The sequence below is a fragment of the Rutidosis leptorrhynchoides genome, chromosome 3, assembly GCF_046630445.1.
Source record: "Rutidosis leptorrhynchoides isolate AG116_Rl617_1_P2 chromosome 3, CSIRO_AGI_Rlap_v1, whole genome shotgun sequence".
In the NCBI taxonomy this organism is placed as follows: Eukaryota; Viridiplantae; Streptophyta; class Magnoliopsida; order Asterales; family Asteraceae; genus Rutidosis; species Rutidosis leptorrhynchoides.
Genome location: NC_092335.1, coordinates 419312905 through 419335989, shown reverse-complemented (window position 1 = coordinate 419335989; position 23085 = coordinate 419312905). Strand labels below are relative to the sequence as shown.

The 23085-nt window shown below is 30.2% G+C and overlaps 2 protein-coding genes across 3 annotated transcripts in view; both read left to right on the top strand.

The window, feature by feature from the left end:
* Window positions 1-23085, top strand: part of LOC139897805 (dynamin-related protein 4C-like) — a 32504-nt gene that overhangs the window by 830 nt on the left and 8589 nt on the right. Inside the window, exon 2 of one of the 2 annotated variants that reach the window (XM_071880506.1) lies at window positions 81-1527. In XM_071880506.1, the coding sequence (XP_071736607.1) occupies window positions 81-1516 (1436 nt within the window). In that variant the 3' untranslated portion in view covers window positions 1517-1527. Of the gene's footprint in view, window positions 1-80; window positions 1716-23085 lie in introns of those variants that run through there. The other variant, XM_071880505.1, reaches the window with a different exon arrangement.
* LOC139901425 (putative dynamin-related protein 4A) lies at window positions 2560-3488 on the top strand. The gene is made up of 2 exons (XM_071884143.1): window positions 2560-2671; window positions 2809-3488. The coding sequence occupies exons 1-2, from the start codon at window positions 2560-2562 to the stop codon at window positions 3486-3488; spliced, it is 792 nt and encodes a 263-aa protein (XP_071740244.1).

The window sequence follows — 23085 nt, the reverse complement described above, 5'->3', positions numbered from 1 at the left end:
ATTTGTATATTATGTTTCAATTAGCAAATGTTAAAGTATATATATATATACTTGTTGTTGATATGAACTGAATGTTTCAGGTATCATAATGGAACATATAGAGCCTGAAGAGAGTATAATACTGAATGTTCTTAATGCCAACAATGATTTCTCAACATGTGAATCAATAAGCATGTCCCAAAAAGTGGACAAGACTGGGCAGAGGACACTAGCGGTTGTTACGAAATGTGACCAATCACCGGATGGCCTTTTTGAGAAAGTTATCACAAATGATGTCAACATTGGCCTTGGCTACTTTTGTGTACGAAACAGGATCAATGATGAGACTTATGAAGAAGCTCGAATTAAAGAACGAAAACTTTTTGAAAGTCACCCGATGTTGTCGAAGATCGACAAGTCCATTGTAGGCATTCCTGTTTTGGCTGATAAACTTGTGCAGATCCAATCGGTAATCATTTCGAAATGTTTGCCAAACATTGTTAAGAAGGTCAACGATAAGCTGAATGCATCGATTTTGGAGCTCAACAAATTACCCCGAAATCTTACAAGTGTTGCTGATGCGATGGTTGCATTTATGCAAATCGTTGGGTCTATGAAAGAAACTCTTCAAAAGATCTTAATCCGAGGCGAGTTTGATGATTATGAGAACGATAAGCAAATGCATTGTAACGCTCGGTTGGTTGAAATGCTTGACGAGTTTTCTAAAGAACTCCTATCGAGCGACAAATTTTCTGAAAATTTCCTGGTTGAGGAGTTGAAGGTTTTAGAGGAAGCGAATGGGATTCGGTTACCTCATTTTCTTCCTCACTCGGTGTTTCTTTGCTTGCTTCAGAGAAAAGTTAACGTCGTCTCTGATATGCCCGTTAACTTTGTGAACAAAGTGTGGGCCTATCTTGAAGCCATTTTTGTGAAAGTCTTGCTTGATTGTTGTGCAAATTACCCACAATTGTTGCCTTCCATGAAGAAAGCTACTCAGAATATGATGGAAAAAATGAAAGCGAAATTTGTTGAAAGGGTTGTTGAAATGATCGAGATGGAAAAGGTTACGGATTACACGTGTGATCCCGATTACATTGCTTCTTATAACAAGTTAATGAGCTATCATGATAAGCTTGTGTACGCATTGAAACCATACAATATTTCTCTCATGGAAGTGGATGGTTATGAGAGTGTCAATGTTAATCATCTGAGTGACGTTTCGGAGACTACAAGGGATCAAGCGTATGATCTGAAAATGAGGATGACAGCTTATTGGAAAATCGTTATGAAACGTATGGTCGATTGGTCAGCTCTTCAGCTGCGATTTTTTATACAAAAAGTTGTGAATAAAGAGATTGAGAAGGAATTGGTGAATGAGACGATGGTGAATGGTGGTGGTATAAAAAAGATGTTGGATGAACCGCCGTCTGTGGCTAAAAAGAGGGAGTGGCTTCAAAAAAGTATTAAGTTGCTTCAAGAATCCAAAGAAATTATCGAACAAGTCATGGATGGCATCCTCGCTCATGAGGCTTACTAGTTACTAGTTACCTTCGATATGGGATATTTGTATCATTTTAGTTGCATGTTAACTGTTTCAAGTACTGCGTGATGTTTGAAATAGGACTTTACTTTTTCTAGTATAATGTCTTTTGGAGCTTTGGTTAATTTCTACTACTATACTATGTACAGTACATGTTTGTGTTGTTATATTGCTGTAGTACTTTCTGGTCAACTTAGGTACCTAATTATAAGTGTCTAAATTTCAATTATGTATGCTACCTTATTCTATTACTCCTATATGGTTTGATCAGCGATTATTAGATCCTCTTACATATTATGTTAACATGCATCTGAATACACAGTTAGACCTCAGATTGTTGACAAGGTGACGATGTTTCTAAGATAAATGGAAGAATAGTGTTTATGGTTTAAAAAATATTTAGTGCCTAAATTGAATTCTAGACATAATTTAAAATTTCCAAATTTATGAAAATTTGATTCTCTCATTTTCATTGTGTCTCAATTTTATTTTTAATTTTATTTTACTTTTTTTTAAAAAAAAAAACCTGTTTATTAGCCGGAGGTCCACTCGGAAGCAATCTCTTTATTTGTCGAATAGAGAGAGTGGTGACTTTCTCTACTTGTGAGAGTGTTTTCACTTTGGGTGGAGAAATGACTTGATTTATTCTTGGATAGGGGAATGATTGTCTACATGTCACCTCCCTCATACACCACTCATGTGGTATTGGGTTTTGTTGTTGTTGTTATTGTTGTACTAGTTATCAAGGTGATGATGATGATGTTTCGTAAACACAATGTAACAGGTGAGATAATGTCCAGAAACGTCATCTGGAATTGTCTAGAACACCATTCGGGGGTGTCTAGAACACCATCCCCTTAGATGCATAAAAAAATTTCATGACCAATGTGAGATTTTAGTTTACACCCTTACATATTTTATATCTTAACTTCGATTGTAGCATGATAAATAGTCTTTCCAAACCCATGTTCACTTCAAACAACTTATATTTCTTGAACAAATGGATCACTGCATTTTAGGTGGCATAGGGTGTTAGGATTATGGACCCAAAAACGATCACTAATCAAGAGATTGTGATCCCACAAAAAACTGACAAAAATAATGCAACAAAAGTAAACGACACAAGATATTACGTGGTTATATGCAATCGGTGTAATTGTTTTAGTCCACTGCCAACTAGAGAGTAACTTTATTGATTTTTCATGCTTAGGGTTACATATTACAAAAGTCTTATTTGTAGTGCAAATCATAATACGGAAACAATCTTCTCAACTTGCTGGATACGCAAGTCTTCGCGTTTTGCAAAGTCATCCTCGCGTATCGAGAGCCAGCACCAAACACGAAACCAACTATCAAAACACGAAGGATACATCTCTCCATCACTGCCAACATTCTTGTGTTTCAACCTCATATCTCGAGTTTCATCATCCTCGCGTTCTGCGAGATAAGGCTCGTGTTTCGCGAGCTTGATCTTGTTTTGAAATCGCCTTCACACTTCAACAACCTCATTCTTGATGCTGTCGACAAACTTCGAAGTCTCAACGTAACCCAAGAAGGCATCCCACTACCCACCATCGTGGTCATCGGAGACCAGTCTTCCGGAAAGTCAAGCGTACTTGAGTCACTAGCTGGCATAAGTTTGCCACGTGGGAAGGGTCTTTGCACAAGGGTCCCACTCGTTATGAGGCTTCAGCACCATGATAAATCTGTACCGGAGTTTGTATTGCAGTATCGGAAAGAAACAGTTGAGATTGAGAAAGAAAGTGGGATATCGGAAGCTATTGATAAGGCTACGGTTGAGATCGTAGGGAATAATGAAGGGATAGTCAACGTGCCGTTGACTTTGGTGGTGAAGAAGAAAGGTGTTCCTAATTTAACCATGGTTGATTTGCCTGGGATCACTAGAGTTGCTGTTGGTGATCAACCTGAAGATATTTACAAACAAATCTCAGGTAGTATATTTTATTAGAATTCTATTTTTTTTCTTATATATCATGTTTCATTTATAGCAAATGCAAAAAAAGTACTCTGTTTTGTGATTTATCATATCTACGACTTTGTTATTGAATGTTTCTGCTATAGTATTGTTCAATATTTTACTGAATGCTAAAAAAGTAATCAGTTTTGTGTATTTGATTGCTTTTGTACGTGTGAACGAAGTCTGTATACAATGGCAGTAATTTGTAAAAATGGCGAGAACTGCGAGACTTTTTAATTTTATAGTTTTTATGCATTTAAATGCAACAAATTAAATGCAAATGTTAATTAATGCTCATATTATCAACAAACATATGTTCATTACCACAAATTACATGTTAAATTGTTAATGATATGAAACTGTTCACATTTTCAGAAACAAATATGCATATGTGAACGAGAAACTATATATTTGATTAAATAGGTAAAATATAAGTTTTTTCAAACTATTTTATGTTCATTCTTACTTTCCATCAATATTTATGGGTGATTCAATCTAGTTACATGTGAAAATCTTTATAAATCCACAGTTCTCGCAGTTCTCGCCTTTTTGTGGTTCTCGTTTGAACTTTTGACCTATATATATATATATATATATATATATATATATATATATATATATATATATATATATATATATATATAGAGAGAGAGAGAGAGAGAGAGAGAGAGGCAGGATCACTGGGGAAGTAACCAATCGGGGGGAAGCGGGGGAAGCAAATTTTTTTTTTTCGTTTTTTGAAAAAACTTTGTTCACGAACATTATAGATTGGATGAAAATATGAACATTTAAAAGATACACTTCGTGATGAATGTTATTATTTTGGCGGAAAAACGATCGACAAAAATAACATTCAAGATAATATTGTTCGAGAAGAATGTTAACGTTTTTTGTTCATGTTTTGTGAAGTAAAATTTAGCCCGATTTAGAGTTTAGAGTTTAGGGTTTAGGGTTTAGGGTTTAGGGTTTGGTGTTTTGGGTTTATTCCATAAACCCAAAACCCAAACCCTAAACCTTAAACCCTAAACCCTAAACTCTAAACCGTTCGTGTTAAAAACTCAATCTAAATCCTAAATCTAAACCCTAAACCCTAAATTTCTAAACCCTAATATCTAAACCCTATAAACCCTAATATCTAAACCTTTGAAACAACCCAACCCGTAATCAATGCGACAATTTTTTTTTTTTAAATTAATAAACCATTAGCGCCCAATTAAACGGTTACATATAACCCATTTAAACAATATCACAAGTTTAATGTTTACAAACGGCACAAAGGCCCCTAACAAATGTAATACAAGTTCGATCCATTCAAAATGATAGTTTTAATCCAAACAACACCCGAGCATGGTTTGGGGCTAAACTACCCAAAACTCTAGGTCGACTTCCAAAAGCTTCCGCTATCAACCATCATGGGGATCTAATGCCCAACAACCCCCTTTCCTTTCTCCGTACCTGCAACTAAAAAGGTAAACAACGAGAGGGGTAAGCTAAAGTTTAGTGAGTGCAATAAGTATACACATACATACATAACCTACTTACTTGCAATCACTTACACATTTACCGCATACATGCTATCAATATAATTAGCCTACCATCGCAAAGTGTAACGCTAAATCTCCGATAACACGAGCTAGCACAACAATAGCATATAACACGACAATATAATATGCTACACTACAACACACAACCATGGTTAACCAAAAATTCAAAGGGTACGATTCTCGCGATTGAACCGTTGGCTACACAGATGCCACTAGTATGCATCACTAGTCCCTTGAGTGGTATCTATGCCCGAACTTTAAACCCACCCGTCACGTGAAATGCGGTATCGCATACTTGAACTTAAAACCCACACTTCACGCCCACACACACACAATGATATGGTATCGAACGCCCGAACTTTAAACCCATATCACATGTCAACACGATGTGGTATCGCATACCCGAACTTAAAACCCACATCGCATTTCGCACAAGTAAATACATTACATACGCACATGTATAATTATTCCACTCACCTTATCGCCTTTGGTGAACTAGGGATCAAGCTCGCAACCATAAATGTAATGCACCTATCATATTATGCATTTAATTAACATATGACTCTAGTGGACTAACCACCAACACCTTGTAAAGACCCGTCCTAATCCATAAGAACGAATACAATAACATTTGGTTACATCGCGAGGTACTTAACCTCTATATGATACATTTTACAAATATTGCATTCGTTTTTAAAGGACAAACTTTCATTTCATCGAATGTTGACGGCATGCATAACATTTCATAATATATCCAACTATAATTGACTTAATAATAATCTTGATGAACTCGACGACTCGAATGCAACGTCTTTTGAAATATGTCATGAATGACTCCAAGTAATATCTCTAATACGAGCAAATGCACAGCGGAAGATTTCTTTCATACCTGAGAATAAACATGCTTTAAAGTGTCAACCAAAAGGTTGGTGAGTTCATTAGTTTAACATAAATAATCATTTCCATCATTTTAATAGACCACAAGAATTTCATTTCCAGTTCTCATAAATATATATCCCATGCATAGAGACAAAAATCATTCATATGGATTGAACACTTGGTAACCGACATTAACAAGATGCATATAAGAATATCCCCTATCATTCCGGGAAATCCTTCGAACATGATAAAAACAACATCGAAGTACTAAAGCATCCTGTACTTTGGATGGGGTTCGTTAGGCCCAATAGATCTATCTTTAGGATTCGCGTCAATTAGGCGTGCACTAATTCTCAAAATTAGTGATGTTCCCTAATTCTTAGGCTACCAAGCAAAAAGGGGCATATTCGGCTTCGATTATTCAACCATATAATGTAGTTTCGATTACTTGTGTCTATTTCGTAAAACATTTATAAAAATTGCGCATGTATTCTCAGCCCAAAAATATAAAGGGTAAAAAGGCAAATAAACTCACCATACTGTATTTTGTAGTAAAAATACATAAGACAGAACTGAAAAATGCAGGGTTGGCCTTGGATTCACGAACCTATAATATTTGTATATACGTTAAAACATATACTTATAATTGAACAAATATATATATTATTATTAGTGATATAGTTTTTATATTAATAACCTACATATTTTATTATTTAATTAAATGTATTCATTTTATATGTTTTAATACAAAAGGTGTTAATATAGTTTATTTATGTGTATTAAGTATATGTTTATATAAATATCATTTGTTTCTTATATTATTGATTATACTAAGATAATGATATTAATTTTATTAGATTTAATAATAATAATAATACAAGAAATGATAATTTTTATGTAAAGCGCTAATTTTAATAATACTTATGATGTTAGTAATTATGATACCACTAATAATATTCTTAGTAATAATACTAATTTTTAATAAGATGATAGATTTAAAAATAAAGATACTTTCTGTTTTAATGATAACTATAATAACGCTAATATTAATAATAACTATAAAATAACTATTTTTACTACTAGTGATATTAATTTTGGTAATAGTTCATTAAGAATGATACTCATAATAATAACTATGATAAGGTTAATAATAATACTTATATAAATACAAATAATACTACTTACTTTAATATTAATACTAATACTTAATAAATACATAATAATAACAATAATAGATAATAATAGAAGTAAAAATCATAATAATAATAATCATAATAATTAATAACAATAATAAAAATAGTTGTGTATTGAAAGGACCCGTTCATATACATTATAAACGATTCACAATAGTTGATTACATTGCGAGGTATTTGACCTCTATATGATACATTTTACAAACATTGCATTCGTTTTTAAAAGACAAACTTTCTTTACATCGAAAATTGACAGGCATGCATACCATTTCATAATATCCACTATCCAACTATAAATTGATTTAATAATAATCTTTGATGAACTCAATGACTCGAATGCAACGTTCTTCGAAATATGCTATGAAAGACTCCAAGTAATATCTTTAAAATGAGCAAATGCACAGCGGAAGATTTCTTTAACACCTGAGAATAAACATGCTTTAAAGTGTCAACCAAAAGGTTGGTGAGTTCATTAGTTTATCATAATCATTTATTTCCATCATTTTAATAGACCACAAGAATTTCATTTTCAGTTCTCATAAATATACGTCCCATGCATAGAGACAAAAATAATCATTCATATGGTGAACACCTGGTAACCGACATTAACTAGATACATATAAGAATATCCCCTATCATTCCGGAATCCTCCTTCGGACATGATATAAATTTCGAAGTACTAAAGCATCCGGTACTTTGGATGGGGTTTGTTAGGCCCAATAGATCTATCTTTAGGATTCGCGTCAATTAGGGTGTCTGTTCCCTAATTCTTAGATTACCAGACTTAATAAAAAGGGGCATATTCGATTTCGATAATTCAACCATAGAATGTAGTTTCACGTACTTGTGTCTATTTCGTAAAACATTTATAAAAGTTGCGCATGTATTCTCAGCCCAAAAATATAAAGGGTAAAAAGGCAAATGAAACTCACCATACTGTATTTCGTAGTAAAAATACATATAACGTCATTGAACAAGTGCAAAGTTGGCCTCGGATTCACGAACCTAAATTAATTATATATATTTATATGTTGGTCAATATTTGTCTAACAAATTAGGTCAAGTCATAGTGTACCACAATCCTAATGCTCGAGACTAATATGCAAAAGTCAACAAAAGTAAATTTGACTCAAAATAATTTCCAAAAATCTATACATGATTAATATATAGTTTAAATATCGTCGTTTTATATTTTTAAATATTTTTAAAAGATTTATTAGAGTAAATAATATAATTTATTTATTAATAAATAAAATTTTATATTAAATTTATATAATAAAATATACTTTTATATATATTAAGTAATAAAATTTATAGGGTTCATTTAATATCATAAAGATAATATGATAGGTATTATTAAAGTAAGTTATTACACGTAGTAAAATATGTTTGTATCACATATTTATTTGATAAAATAATATCTATAATGATAGTAAGTAAAAGTTGTATTATTTTGTAATAATAATTATTATTATAAAAATATCAATATTTATAATTACTAAGATGACATTATGATAAAACGATAATTCTAATTATGATAACTTTAATATTTTCGATAATTTTTAATATTATCTTTAAAATAATAATTCTATTTAAAATAATAATAATAATGATATTTTATAGTAACAATGACATTTCTATTAAAATGATAATTTTTGTTAAAATGATAGTTTTAATATTAACGATACTTTTAATAATAATAGTAATGATAAAAATAATAAGAACGATAATTTTATCTAAATTAATATCTTATAATATTTTAATTTCATCATGATACTCTTACTCATTATTTCCTAATCGTTTCGTTTAATAGCTTTTAATCGTCTTTTATATCGTGTTCATAATAATGATAATAATAGTAATCAAAATATTTAGGTGTTACAATTATTTGTTTTAATTACACTAATATTAATAATGATAGTTACTATAATATTATTAACGATAATACTAATAATTATCTTAATGATAATATAGTAATAATAATAATAACAATAACAATAACCATTTTTAAATAATGATATATATATATATATATATATATATTAATAATGATAATAATAATAATAATACTAATAATAATAATAATAATAATAATAATAATAATAATAATAATAATAATAATGATAATTGGATAATAATAATAATAATACTAATTATAACTTTAACGATAATAACGATAGTAATAAAAAAAAACAATTTTTAATGATAAATCTCTTTTATTGATAAAGATAATAATAATGATAATAATAAGATAAAACTAGAACGACGATAAAAACGACGATAATAATAATCATTTTTAATAAAAATATCGAAAATTCAATTGATTATAACTTCTAATCCGTTCATCGAAACCATTCGATATCTAATGGAAAAGTTCTTAATTTTTCGCTAGCTTTCCAAGGACATGCATATCTTATACTTTATCTCAACCGCAAGTGTAACTAATTCAAGATTCAACCTAACCTGTCTAAGGGCAATATCAAAAGTACAAGCATGCATAATCCTAAATACTCGAGCACTAGTCAGGGATACACTATTAGTATGTAAAAGCTATATTATGAGTACTCACGTATCAATATTGAGATTCAATATTGCAGGAAAGGTACGTAGACGCAACGGAAATGATAAACACTATATTGACCTCACGAGCATACCCATGAACCATACTCAATCACCTCCATAGCTATAACCCATAATTTCCTTAATCCTATCCTACTCGAAAAACAATTTCGAAATCACTCGGACAACACTCCGTCGTAATATTTTATGTATACTAATAATATCTTGAAATAATACGGAGTAAATATATATATGTAAATCGATTGAGAGAGTTTAGAGAAAAATATTTTTAAGTTTCTATGAAATAATGAAACCTATTGAATTTTATTTATAATAGATTTTTGAATTATTAAAGTGAATTATTAAAGTATGAATTATTAAAGTGAATTATTAAAGTATGAATTATTAAAGTGAATTATTAAAGTATGAATTATTAAAGTGAATTATTAAAGTATAAATTATTAAAGTATGAATTATTAAAGTGAATTATTAAAGTTAAAGTAAAGTAAAAATAAAGTAAAGGTAAAGTTTAAGTATAGTAAAAGTATAAAACTATGTACGTATTATACGCGTATAAATATATATAATATTAATTTAAATCGTTATATATATTTAATAAAATAAAATATAAATATCGTTATCTTTATCATACTAGTTAAGTAATGAGTTGTCAAAAGTGGTTCTAGATATTTATAAAAGTTATATACGTTTTAATAATAAAGTTCTTTTTAAACTGAAAACGTTTTTGTACGTTTGAAACTAAATAGATCAATCGAGTCTTTATGAGATTCAATCTTCCACTATCCTTTGTCTAGTTCTCAATGATTGACAATTTGTTCTTATTTATAAATTACTTTACCATTTTCCGAATATTGTTAAAATGGAAAGATTTCTCAAATCAACGTGGGCCTTTCCACAGAGACTTGTAATCATAATTTAATATATCTGATAATTCAATCATTTGATCTTATCTTCTAATTCCATTGATAAACATTTTGAAACATATACAATCATATAAAGTATTTAATCTAATATTTTGTTTACATTTCAAGTTATAATATATATACACATATACATATATAATCATATTCGTTTAATGGTTCGTGAATCGTTGGAACTTGGTCGAGGTTGAATGAATGTATGAACATAGTTTAAAATTCTTGAAATTTAACTTAACAAATATTGCTTATTGTGTCGGAAACATATAAAGATTAAAGTTTAAATTTGGTTGGAAATTTCCGGGTTGTCACAGTACCTACCCGTTAAAGAAATTTCGTCCCGAAATTTAAGTGGAAAGGTCGTGAATGATAATAAGTATGTTTTCATGATACATACGGGCTGAAAATTAGAGTTTTATCATCAGCGAATAATTTGGATAAACAATCCATTTATATGAAGAGTACGAATGAAGCTAACATAGAAGAGTGAAATGAGTAAGTGTAGATTCATCTTATCATTTGACGTAGATATGATTGATTCCCAGATTTCAAGGGATTTGAAGAAAATCTTCTTAATAAGATTTGACTCTCCGGTAATCAAGGAAATTAGGATCCGCTTTAAATGCGATCGTCCATTTTAATTATTCTGTCGGAGATTTTCTTATAAATTCACCTCCTTCGTTTCCTTACAACTCACACCTTCTGTTGATGCATTTTATGCAAGTCCCTAGACATCTACCCACGTCCATTGTAGGTACAACAGTTTACAGGCCACCATGATTGCTCATTATTATCCTGTGTTTGTATGTGGTTACAGGAACTGCAGGAACGAGATTTAGATGTTTGACTATGTTAGACTTAGTCAGACATACGAGTGAAGCCTCACTAGTACGGCTGACAGGCTCATACGCACGGTTGATGCTGAGCTAAGTCACAATTACAACCTAAATGAGAAGACACGAGTGAGTGATCACCCGTACGGCTGATGAAGTCAACTCGTACGTGTGATGAATGAATCGTATGGGTGAGTCAACAGCAGGGGTATATAAAGTCTTATGTTCTTCATTTTAGGTTAAGCCTCTTATTTGTTACACACACTCAGATCTAGTGAGCTCCTCCGATTCTCTCTCAGTCCAAATCACCCATTTGGTGAATAATAGCTCTAGGTGTTGATCTAATCACACTTGATTTAGTTGTGGTTTGACTAAATTATTCAAAAAAAACTTAACCTATTCACTAGAGGGTTTGATTCACTTATTCTGCCATTGTGTGAGTTAAATCTGTTGATTTCTAAGTTCCTAGTCATGTTTCATCACCTTCTATTCTTTCCCCCTCAACTCATATTTTAAAGTATTCATCAATATGCTCCATCCAGCTCTGATTCTCGATATACTTCTAACTTTCATATCGGTCATTCTTCTTTTTCATCTACCGCCGGAAGAATCTATTTACTTCTACTATACTCTTGGGTTTATAGTGTTTCTAGTTCTCCCGTGTCTTTATATTGCTATATGCATCGATATATGGTTTATAATTTCTGGTTTGTCGTTGGGCTTTATATGTTCCCTTATATTTCAAAGTCTCTGCTTCTGTCTTCTATAATCATTATCATTCACAGTTAATGCTCTCTTTTATTTACTGCAATTTATACCCCAATTTCTATTTCGGAGTTTTGTCCTTTCGTTTCTTCTTCTTGCGATTAAGCACCGCTTGTAATGTTCCAGAATTCACAGATATGAATTTCGAAATGAACATTGTTAATGTTCTAGGAAGGAAATTGTGATGGCACGATCTTGACTTGTCAAATTACTAGAATACCTTGGAAAAGGCCGAATCATCAAGAAATATTTTCTTGATATTTTAGAGGTTAAATAGAATACAAGAGTCGTATAACATGGCACATGATGATGTTATGATCTGTGAATCATCACGTTCCATTTAGAAACTCAGCATGACTTACTGTAATATAATCACATTGATCAAGTGTCATTATATTATACTAATTCATGCTTCAGTTCTCAACACTACTTCAAAATATTCCTATTTTAAACTTGAATCTTTCAGAATTTAGAAACTAAAATAGTTTCTTTTATGATGTAATACAGATAGCGCGAAGAGGTAAATAATTTCAAATAAGAAAAATTAAGAAAATATCTTCAGAAATATGGAGGATATTTATAATGAAAGATATTATGATATTTTAGAATTTCTAATATCAGAGGATGATGAAGAATATTGTCCGCAGGGGTTTAGAGTCAGGAGCAAGGTATTCGTTAATGACTTCAGCAGGTACTGAATCATTTGGATCATTTAAAGTCAGGTTCAGTCTTTGTAATTTGTCCACAGCCTCCTTCCTACTTTGCTCAATCCGTTTTCCAGTTCCAAAACTTCTCTTTTTCTGCGCTTTGCCAGCACACTTCATCATTATCATCCAGCTTTTACCATTTAAAGTCGTTTATAGTTTTTGCTGCTTCATCAGCATTTTTTCCATTTTCGGAGAACCAATTCGTAGTTCGGAGTGTTTTTCAGAAACTTCACATTCTAATTAAGTCCAGAAGATAGACGTTATGTATACACATATAACTGTTGGCGCAGACATGCTGCAAGATTTCAAAATACTGATTGCTAATTCCCAATGATTCGTATGGCAATTCTCATTACAAGATGCGAATGAGTAAATGATGGGGTTTCAATGAATAATTATGATGACTTTTTGGAGAGGCTAAAGTCAAAGGGTAATGAAGTTGTTGGTACATCTGCTAATAATATGGTGGAATGTAAAAGGTTCCCTGGTAACGATGGTGTATATCTCAAGGTTATAATAAGGTTAGTCTGACTGAAAAGTCGAAGTTGACTTGCTGGAGCTGTGACAAAACTGGCTACTTTGAATAGGAGTCGCAAAGTTATTTTTGCTAATAAATGCCAAAGAATCTGACGCGGATACATTGTTTAAACTTTTACTTTGGTTTCAAGAGTTTTTTGGGTACATAACTGTGGGTAACATGTGGTTGGATCATCATCTCGATTGCTCATCATTCGAAGTGTCTTCAGAAATTTTCGAAGGGTTTGAACACAGATTGTAATCGTTAACATACATTTGATGTTCTAACACAGTTTTGAAGTCAAAATATAGCTTGTGAAAGATGTAAGGATCTAAGAGTGATGATTTTGGTCATATCTCAAGTTAAATTTTGAGATTTCAAAATCAGAATATGTAATTAAATTTTGAATGAGTATGGTTGTTTTGATTTCTATAAAAGAATGTATATTGTTGTGAAAGTAGGGAGTATAATGGATGATTTGCTGAATCAGATTCGAAGAATGTAACATATTAATTGTGAATTTATATATCTCTCGGGTATTACCTACCCGTTAAAAAAAAATTTCACAATTAATATTTTGTACAAAAGAATTTTATTACAGTCTTTATGAAAATATATATATGTATATTTTCTTCAGATGTAACATAGATTTAATGAGTTAATGTTAAATTAAACTCATTTGATTTACGGTTGAAACTAGAATTGAATAATCCCTAAAGGCTTTAAAAAGTACATAACTTTTACGCAGTATTTCTTTAATGACATTGAAATTATGAATCAATACTTCGTTATTTGTTGATGTATGGTGTTCGGTTCGTGGAATTCTTGTGAATTTCGCAAAGTACGAATGATGTTATCTGAAAAGTTTCGGGTACATTGATGATGAAAGTGTAAAATCAAATATATACTTGATTTATTATGAATTGGAATTTGTTGAATTGCGACAGAGATTGTAGTTAACGCTGGTTAAGTTGCGGCCGATGGACGTACATTATTGCATATTTGTAATATGAATTAACCTAGTAGTTAAGATTCACACACAATAGCTTAGCACTGAAAGATTTATTTCAATATATATATATATATATATATATATATATATATATATATATATATATATATATATATATATATATATATATATATATATATAATATACATATAATTTCTTCAGAGGAAATGAGTTAATTCTTCATAACTCGTTGATACAATATAAACGTTATTGATTCGTAATGATGTCCACAGTGATTCTTGAACTGACGGAGTTTGTGATGTTATCGGTGTTGTTGATTCGGATGTTGACTGTACTGACGATGCTGGTAACGCTGATGGTACTATTGATGTTGTTGGTAAAGCAAGTTTAGCTTGTTAATCACACACCATTTTTGTCAGGGTTTCTACTCTTCCTTCCATCATTTTGGTTCGCTTAACTGATTTATGGTTAGGGCTAGATTAGATAATCTCTAAGACTTTAGAGATTACATAATCGCCGCGGAATGTTTCTCCAATGAAGTTATGAATTAATACTTCGTCAGTTATTGTTGTTGGTACTCCTTGGTATCTATGGTGCGTATGACGTTGATGCTCGTGGGACAGATTGTGAAGTTGAGGTTTACAACGCGGTTGTGGTTGGAGGTGGTAATGGTACTGTTGGCGTTGATGATGGTGGTACTGGTTATGCTGCTAATGCTGCTGCTGGTGTTTGTAATCTCTGCACCATATTCTCCAAAGCCACTACCCGAGCGCGAAGCTCATGGATTCTTCTATTACACCGGGGTGATTGTCGGTTCGGACGAGCGGATAAATAAAATCTAAAATTTGATGTAATATATAATCGTGACGAGATACTCTGGAAATGAGCAAGAAAATGGTGTTTCGGACAGATTCTCCGGTAAGTGCTTCAGGTTCTTCATCAAGAGGGCAATGTGGTGGATGGAAGGGATCACCTTCTTCTTGTCTCCAATGATTGAGGAGGTTACGAACCCATCCCCAATTCATCCAGAATAGGTGATGACTGATTGGTTGATCTATTCCGGTCACACTGCTTTTGGAGCTTGAATGGGATTCTATTTCGGAATCTGAGTGACTTGAACTGATGACGAATTCCATTTCGTACGATTGGATAAAGGATTTTTTTTTTCCGATATGAAATGATTTTGGCTAACGGATGGTATTCTAATTACATAGAATATATATATATATATATATATATATATATATATATATATATATATATATATATATATATATATATATATATATATATATATATATATATATAGATCAAAAGATTTCATAGATTACGGAGGACTTTGCGGGATATGTCAGGCAAAGTTTAAAGTAACAGATACAATAAGATATGATTTAGCAGATATGCTAAGATATGAATTTTTGTCTATACACTATTCATGCAATCAATACAGCAAGACGTGTCTTAGACTAAAAATGATAAGCAGGTAATTTCCTGAGGATGATAAGTAGTTAATTTTCGACACAAAATGATAAGCAAAACTTTTGACATGCAGATACGGTCGAAGTCCAGACTCACTAATGCATCCTATCGACTTATCAGTTAGACACACTAATGCAGACCTGGTTCGCTAAGACCACCGCTCTGATACCAACTGAAAGGACCCTTTCATATACATTATAAACGATTCACAATAGTTGATTACATTGCGAGGTATTTGACCTCTATATGATACATTTTACAAACATTGCATTCGTTTTTAAAAGACAAACTTTCTTTACATCGAAAATTGACAGGCATGCATACCATTTCATAATATCCACTATCCAACTATAAATTGATTTAATAATAATCTTTGATGAACTCAATGACTCGAATGCAACGTTCTTCGAAATATGCTATGAAAGAATCCAAGTAATATCTTTAAAATGAGCAAATGCACAGCGGAAGATTTCTTTAACACCTGAGAATAAACATGCTTTAAAGTGTCAACCAAAAGGTTGGTGAGTTCATTAGTTTATCATAATCATTTATTTCCATCATTTTAATAGACCACAAGAATTTCTTTTTCAGTTCTCATAAATATACGTCCCATGCATAGAGACAAAAATAATCATTCATATGGTGAACACCTGGTAACCGACATTAACTAGATACATATAAGAATATCCCCTATCATTCCGGGATCCTCCTTCGGACATGATATAAATTTCGAAGTACTAAAGCATCCGGTACTTTGGATGGGGTTTGTTAGGCCCAATAGATCTATCTTTAGGATTCGTGTCAATTAGGGTGTCTGTTCCCTAATTCTTAGATTACCAGACTTAATAAAAAGGGGCATATTCGATTTCGATAATTCAACCATAGAATGTAGTTTCACGTACTTGTGTCTATTTCGTAAAACATTTATAAAAGTTGCGCATGTATTCTCAGCCCAAAAATATAAAGGGTAAAAAGGCAAATGAAACTCACCATACTGTATTTCGTAGTAAAAATACATATAACGTCATTGAACAAGTGCAAGGTTGGCCTCGAATTCACGAACCTAAATTAATTATATATATTTATATGTTGGTCAATATTTGTCTAACAAATTAGGTCAAGTCATAGTGTACCACAATCCTAATGCTCGAGACTAATATGCAAAAGTCAACAAAAGTAAATTTGACTCAAAATAATTTCCAAAAATCTATACATGATTAATATATAGTTTAAATATCGTCGTTTTATATTTTTAAATATTTTTAAAAGATTTATTAGAGTAAATAATATAATTTATTTATTAATAAATAATATTTTATAATAAATTTATATAATAAAATATACTTTTATATATATTAAGTAATAAAATTTATAGGGTTCATTTAATATCATAAAGATAATATGATAGGTATTATTAAAGTAAGTTATTACACGTAGTAAAATATGTTTGTATCACATATTTATTTGATAAAATAATATCTATAATGATAGTAAGTAAAAGTTGTATTATTTTGTAATAATAATTATTGTTATAAAAATATCAATATTTATAATTACTAAGATGACATTATGATAAAACGATAATTCTAATTATGATAACTTTAATATTTACGATAATTTTTAATATTATCTTTAAAATAATAATTCTATTTAAAATAATAATAATAATGATATTTTATAGTAACAATGACATTTCTATTAAAATGATAATTTTTGTTAAAATGATAGTTTTAATACTAACGATACTTTTAATAATAATAGTAATGATAAAAATAATAAGAACGATAATTTTATCTAAATTAATATCTTATAATATTTTAATTTCATCATGATACTCTTACTCATTATTTCCTAATCGTTTCGTTTAATAGCTTTTAATCGTCTTTTATATCGTGTTCATAATAATGATAATAATAGTAATCAAAATATTTAGGTGTTACAATTATTTATTTTAATTACACTAATATTAATAATGATAGTTACTATAATATTATTAACGATAATACTAATAATTATCTTAATGATAATATAGTAATAATAATAATAACAATAACAATAACCATTTTTAAATAATGATATATATATATATATATATATATATATATATATATATATATTAATAATGATAATAATAATAATAATAATAATAATAATGATAATTGGATAATAATAATAATAATAATACTAATTATAACTTTAACGATAATAACGATAGTAATAAAAAAAAACAATTTTTAATGATAAATCTCTTTTATTGATAAAGATAATAATAATGATAATAATAAGATAAAACTAGAACGACGATAAAAACGACGATAATAATAATCATTTTTAATAAAAATATCGAAAATTCAATTGATTATAACTTCTAATCCGTTCATCGAAACCATTCGATATCTAAAGGAAAAGTTCTTAATTTTTCGCTAGCTTTCCAAGGACATGCATATCTTATACCTTATCTCAACCGCAAGTGTAACTAATTCAAGATTCAACCTAACCTGTCTAAGGGCAATATCAAAAGTACAAGCATGCATAATCCTAAATACTAGAGCACTAGTCAGGGATACACTATTAGTATGTAAAAGTTAAATTATGAGTACTCACGTATCAATATTGAGATTTAATATTGCAGGAAAGGTACGTAGACGCAACGAAAATGATAAACACTATATTGACCTCACGAGCATACCCATGAACCATACTCAATCACCTCCATAGCTATAACCCATAATTTCCTTAATCCTATCCTACTCGAAAAACAATTTCGAAATCACTCGGACAACACTCCGTCGTAATATTTTATGTATACTAATAATATCTTGAAATAATACGGAGTAAATATATATATGTAAATCGATTGAGAGAGTTTAGAGAAAAATATTTTTAAGTTTCTATGAAATAATGAAACCTATTGAATTTTATTTATAATAAATTTTTGAATTATTAAAGTGAATTATTAAAGTATGAATTATTAAAGTGAATTATTAAAGTATGAATTATTAAAGTGAATTATTAAAGTATGAATTATTAAAGTGAATTATTAAAGTATAAATTATTAAAGTATGAATTATTAAAGTGAATTATTAAAGTTAAAGTAAAGTAAAAATAAAGTAAAGGTAAAGTTTAAGTATAGTAAAAGTATAAAACTATGTACGTATTATATGCGTATAAATATATATAATATTAATATAAATCGTTATATATATTTAATAAAATAAAATATAAATATCGTTATCTTTATCATACTAGTTAAGTAATGAGTTGTCAAAAGTGGTTCTAGATATTTATAAAAGTTATATACGTTTTAATAATAAAGTTCTTTTTAAACTGAAAACGTTTTTGTACGTTTGAAACTAAATAGATCAATCGAGTCTTTATGAGATTCAATCTTCCACTATCCTTTGTCTAGTTCTCAATGATTGATAATTTGTTCTTATTTATAAATTACTTTACCATTTTCTGAATATTGTTAAAATGGAAAGATTTCTCAAATCAACGTGGGCCTTTCAACAGAGACTTGTAATCATAATTTAATATATCTGATAATTCAATCATTTGATCTTATCTTCTAATTCCATTGATAAACATTTTGAAACAGATACAATCATATAAAGTATTTAATCTAATATTTTGTTTACGTTTCAAGTTATAATATATATACACATATACATATATAATCATATTCGTTTAATGGTTCGTGAATCGTTGGAACTTGGTCGAGGTTGAATGAATGTATGAACATAGTTTAAAATTCTTGAAATTTAACTTAACAAATATTGCTTATTGGAATATTTAACTTAAATCCCCAATTAGTTGGAATATTTGACTTCGGGTATAAGGATAATTTGACGAGGACACTCGCATTTTATATTTATGACTGATGGACTGTTGTGGATAAAAACCAGACGGACATATTAAATAATCCAGGACAAAAGACAATTAACCCATAGGAATAAACTAAAATCAACACGTCAAACATCATGATTACGGAAGTTTAAATAAGCATAATTCCTTTATTTCATATTTAATTGCACTTTTAATTATCGCATTTTTATTTACTATCATTTTATTTATTGCACTTTTAATTATCGCACTTAAATTATCGTCATTTATATTTTTCATTAGGTTTTAATTGTGACTTAAAATATAAATTCGACAAACTGGTCATTAAACGGTAAACCCCCTTTTTATATTATTACTATATATAATTATATATATTTTGTACAAATATAATTGTTTAAAAATATAGTGTAGAATAAGTCGTCTCCCTGTGGAACGAACCGGACTTACTAAAAGCTATACTACTCTACGATTAGGTACACTGCCTATAGTGTTGTAGCAAGGTTTAGGTATATCCCATCTGTAAATAAATAAATAACTTATGTAAAAATGTATCGTATTTAATAGTTTTTCCTAGTAAAATATACACTATTTCATATACACCTCGCATAACATCAAGTTTTTGGCGCCGCTGCCGGGGATGCGGCAAAACGCTATAATTTTTAATATATATTTGTATAAATATTTTTATATAATTTTTAGAAAAACAATATAAAATATAAAAAAAAAAAAAACCTGGACATAAGGCCCATGCGATCGCATGAGCCGGTAGCATAAACCTCTTGCGATCGCATGGGGTGATCTGAGACACCTGAAACCTTAAACCAGCATTTATTACGGAGTATTAATTATTATTATTATTACTAAACCCTAATTAGGGTATTATTATTATATTTATTTTAGTTTTTATTATTTAATTTCTATTTTTAGTTCAATTAGTTTAAATAAATTATAAAATTAATAGTTTTATTAAATAAATAATATAAAAATAATATTTTTATAAAAATTGTACTTTTTACAACTTTTAGTTTATTTTTATATTTTGTTCCTTTTTATTTGTTTTAGCGTAATTTTTGTATTTTTCGCTCATTTTTAGTTTTAAGATATAGTTTTTGCCGTAGTTTATTTTTATTTCTAGATTTTTAGGCTTTGCCGTAAAAGCCCTTAAGTGCTTTTTCTTTAGATTAAAATTTAGGCGCTTTAGAATTTTGCGACGCAGTTTTTAGATTTTAGTGCATAATTAAGTTATTGCCGTTTTGGATATAGAATTCCTTTAAGCTTTAATACCTTTAGGCGCAACTTTTTAGATATAGTTTTTAGACTTTTAAGTTTCGACGTTTTTCTTTCTCATTTTTATTTTTCGACGTTTTTCGACGCGCACTCTTTTTCTTTCTTATTTCTCGACACGCTAGTTTTTAGGACTTAGAAATTTTCTCTACTTCTTCTCTAATAATTCCAAACGAAAAATTATTTTAAGCGGTTAAATTGATAGACATCCAAATTTTCTGCTTCGTAGTAATAGTTGGATTTGTTAGTGGCTGAGTTGTGAGCTTCCGATTTAAAGGGTTCTGGCTCCCTGCTGCATCTATTGGCTATTCGAAACGTGGGCAAAAGCAGAAAAGTCTATTAATTTGATAACTTATATAATTTTTATTTTTATAACTAATAGGATAATTAAGTAAATGCACCACATTGTAGCTAAAATTTGGTAAAAAAAAAGCGCATTATGGAAAATCTCGAGAATATTTTGAAAACTCTTTATGACATCCGAAATCAATTTAATCAATACTCTCAAACGGATGTTGATGACAATTCGTTCGGTCAATCTTGGATCACGAATGACGAAACAATAACTGGTTGTGAAATCTGTGGAGATTATCATTCAACATGGGAATGTTATTATTATGTTCCTATGGAAAATTACGCGCCCATGGAACCTGAATGGAACGATTATGAAGAATACAATTCAAATTGGGATTATTCTCAAGAATATTTCCAAACTCCACAACCAGAAGACGAGGAAAATTATGTGTCTGAAAATTCTTTAGATTATATGAAAATCAAACTCGAAGAACTTGATGCTCAAAATAAACAAATGAGAGAGTTTGTAAATCGGCAAGCTAAAACTCTATCAGATTACACACCTATTGATCTGAGGAGTCTTGTGCAAGAAAATATCATATCATCGAATTTTGATGAATTCGAGAGCTCCGAAATCACCAATTATCCCGATGATACTTTTTATTCAACTTTACCAATTTCAGAACATATCGACACATTAGCCTCTGCCGACGAAATCAACGATCCATCAATGGATGAAGAAGAAGAAGTAAGAGTGATAAATTGGTACTCTTGGAAAAACGATAACGTTGAAAATTTTACCCCCAAGACCAAAATGGTGGGACCGATTAATGAAGAAGAATTTGCTTTGATCCCGAAATTCACCATTCCACAACCTTCCAACCCAATATTCTAAATAGACGAGTCATCTACCAAAGATGAACTACAAGCTGTAATAGATATTGACACCTCAAATTTCACCCAATTGGGTAATAGAGGTGAAAACTTTGATCCCGAGAATAAACGGAAGGAAATGTTAGGAATTATCCATCCTATAGAAATATGTATGTCGGTGTATATCGATCCATTTGACCAAGAACCAGAAAAGAGACATATCCATTTACTAAAAGCTACACTTAAGAAAGAATTAAGTAGTGACGATCGGGTGGGTCTAAACTTTAAACCCATTGATATATTTTATGCCATCCGAGATGTAAATAACTGGCTCACTATTCTAATTCGTGGAACTTATTCTACCGACTTCACATGTCGTCAGCTAAGTTTGGGGAAGTCTAACCCCACTTAACGTTAAATTCGGGGTTCGGGTTAGTGCATAACTCGTTAATAAACATGCATAATAGATTAGGGTAAAAGACGCATTTTCAGAAATTAGCAAACAGTTCAGAAAAGCAACCGTTTTTAAAGAAAAATATGTGTGATAAAACAATAAGGAATGAACGATGAGGCGCGCCATCTATCATTCGACGAGCTTTGTAATTACAAACTGGGTATTTTCAATCACTTTTCTACACTAATCACCCTCATGAATTTATAATTAGAGTCTGATTTCATGCAAATGAGGGCATTGAATGATCTCAAGTGTGGGGAAGGGTTATAAATTCTCTCGGGTTTATACTTGGCTTATTTTCTAAATATTGTGAAAATTTTAAAATTTTTCAACTAAATGAATTCAAAATCATGTTTATACATATTTATGAACGATAAAACTAGGTGTTAATGCCGAAATTATTGTTACCTCGAAAAGGACATAAATTGAGAAACAACTAAAACGCTTGAATTT

Excerpts from the sequence above, each read along its gene's own strand:
- LOC139901425 (XM_071884143.1), top strand. The coding sequence starts at position 2,560 with ATGGACCCAAAAACGATCACTAATCAAGAGATTGTGATCCCACAAAAA. Across the intron at positions 2,672-2,808 it reads CGTGGTTATATGCAATCGGT|TCTTCGCGTTTTGCAAAGTC; the intron begins GTAATTGTTTTA and ends TGGATACGCAAG.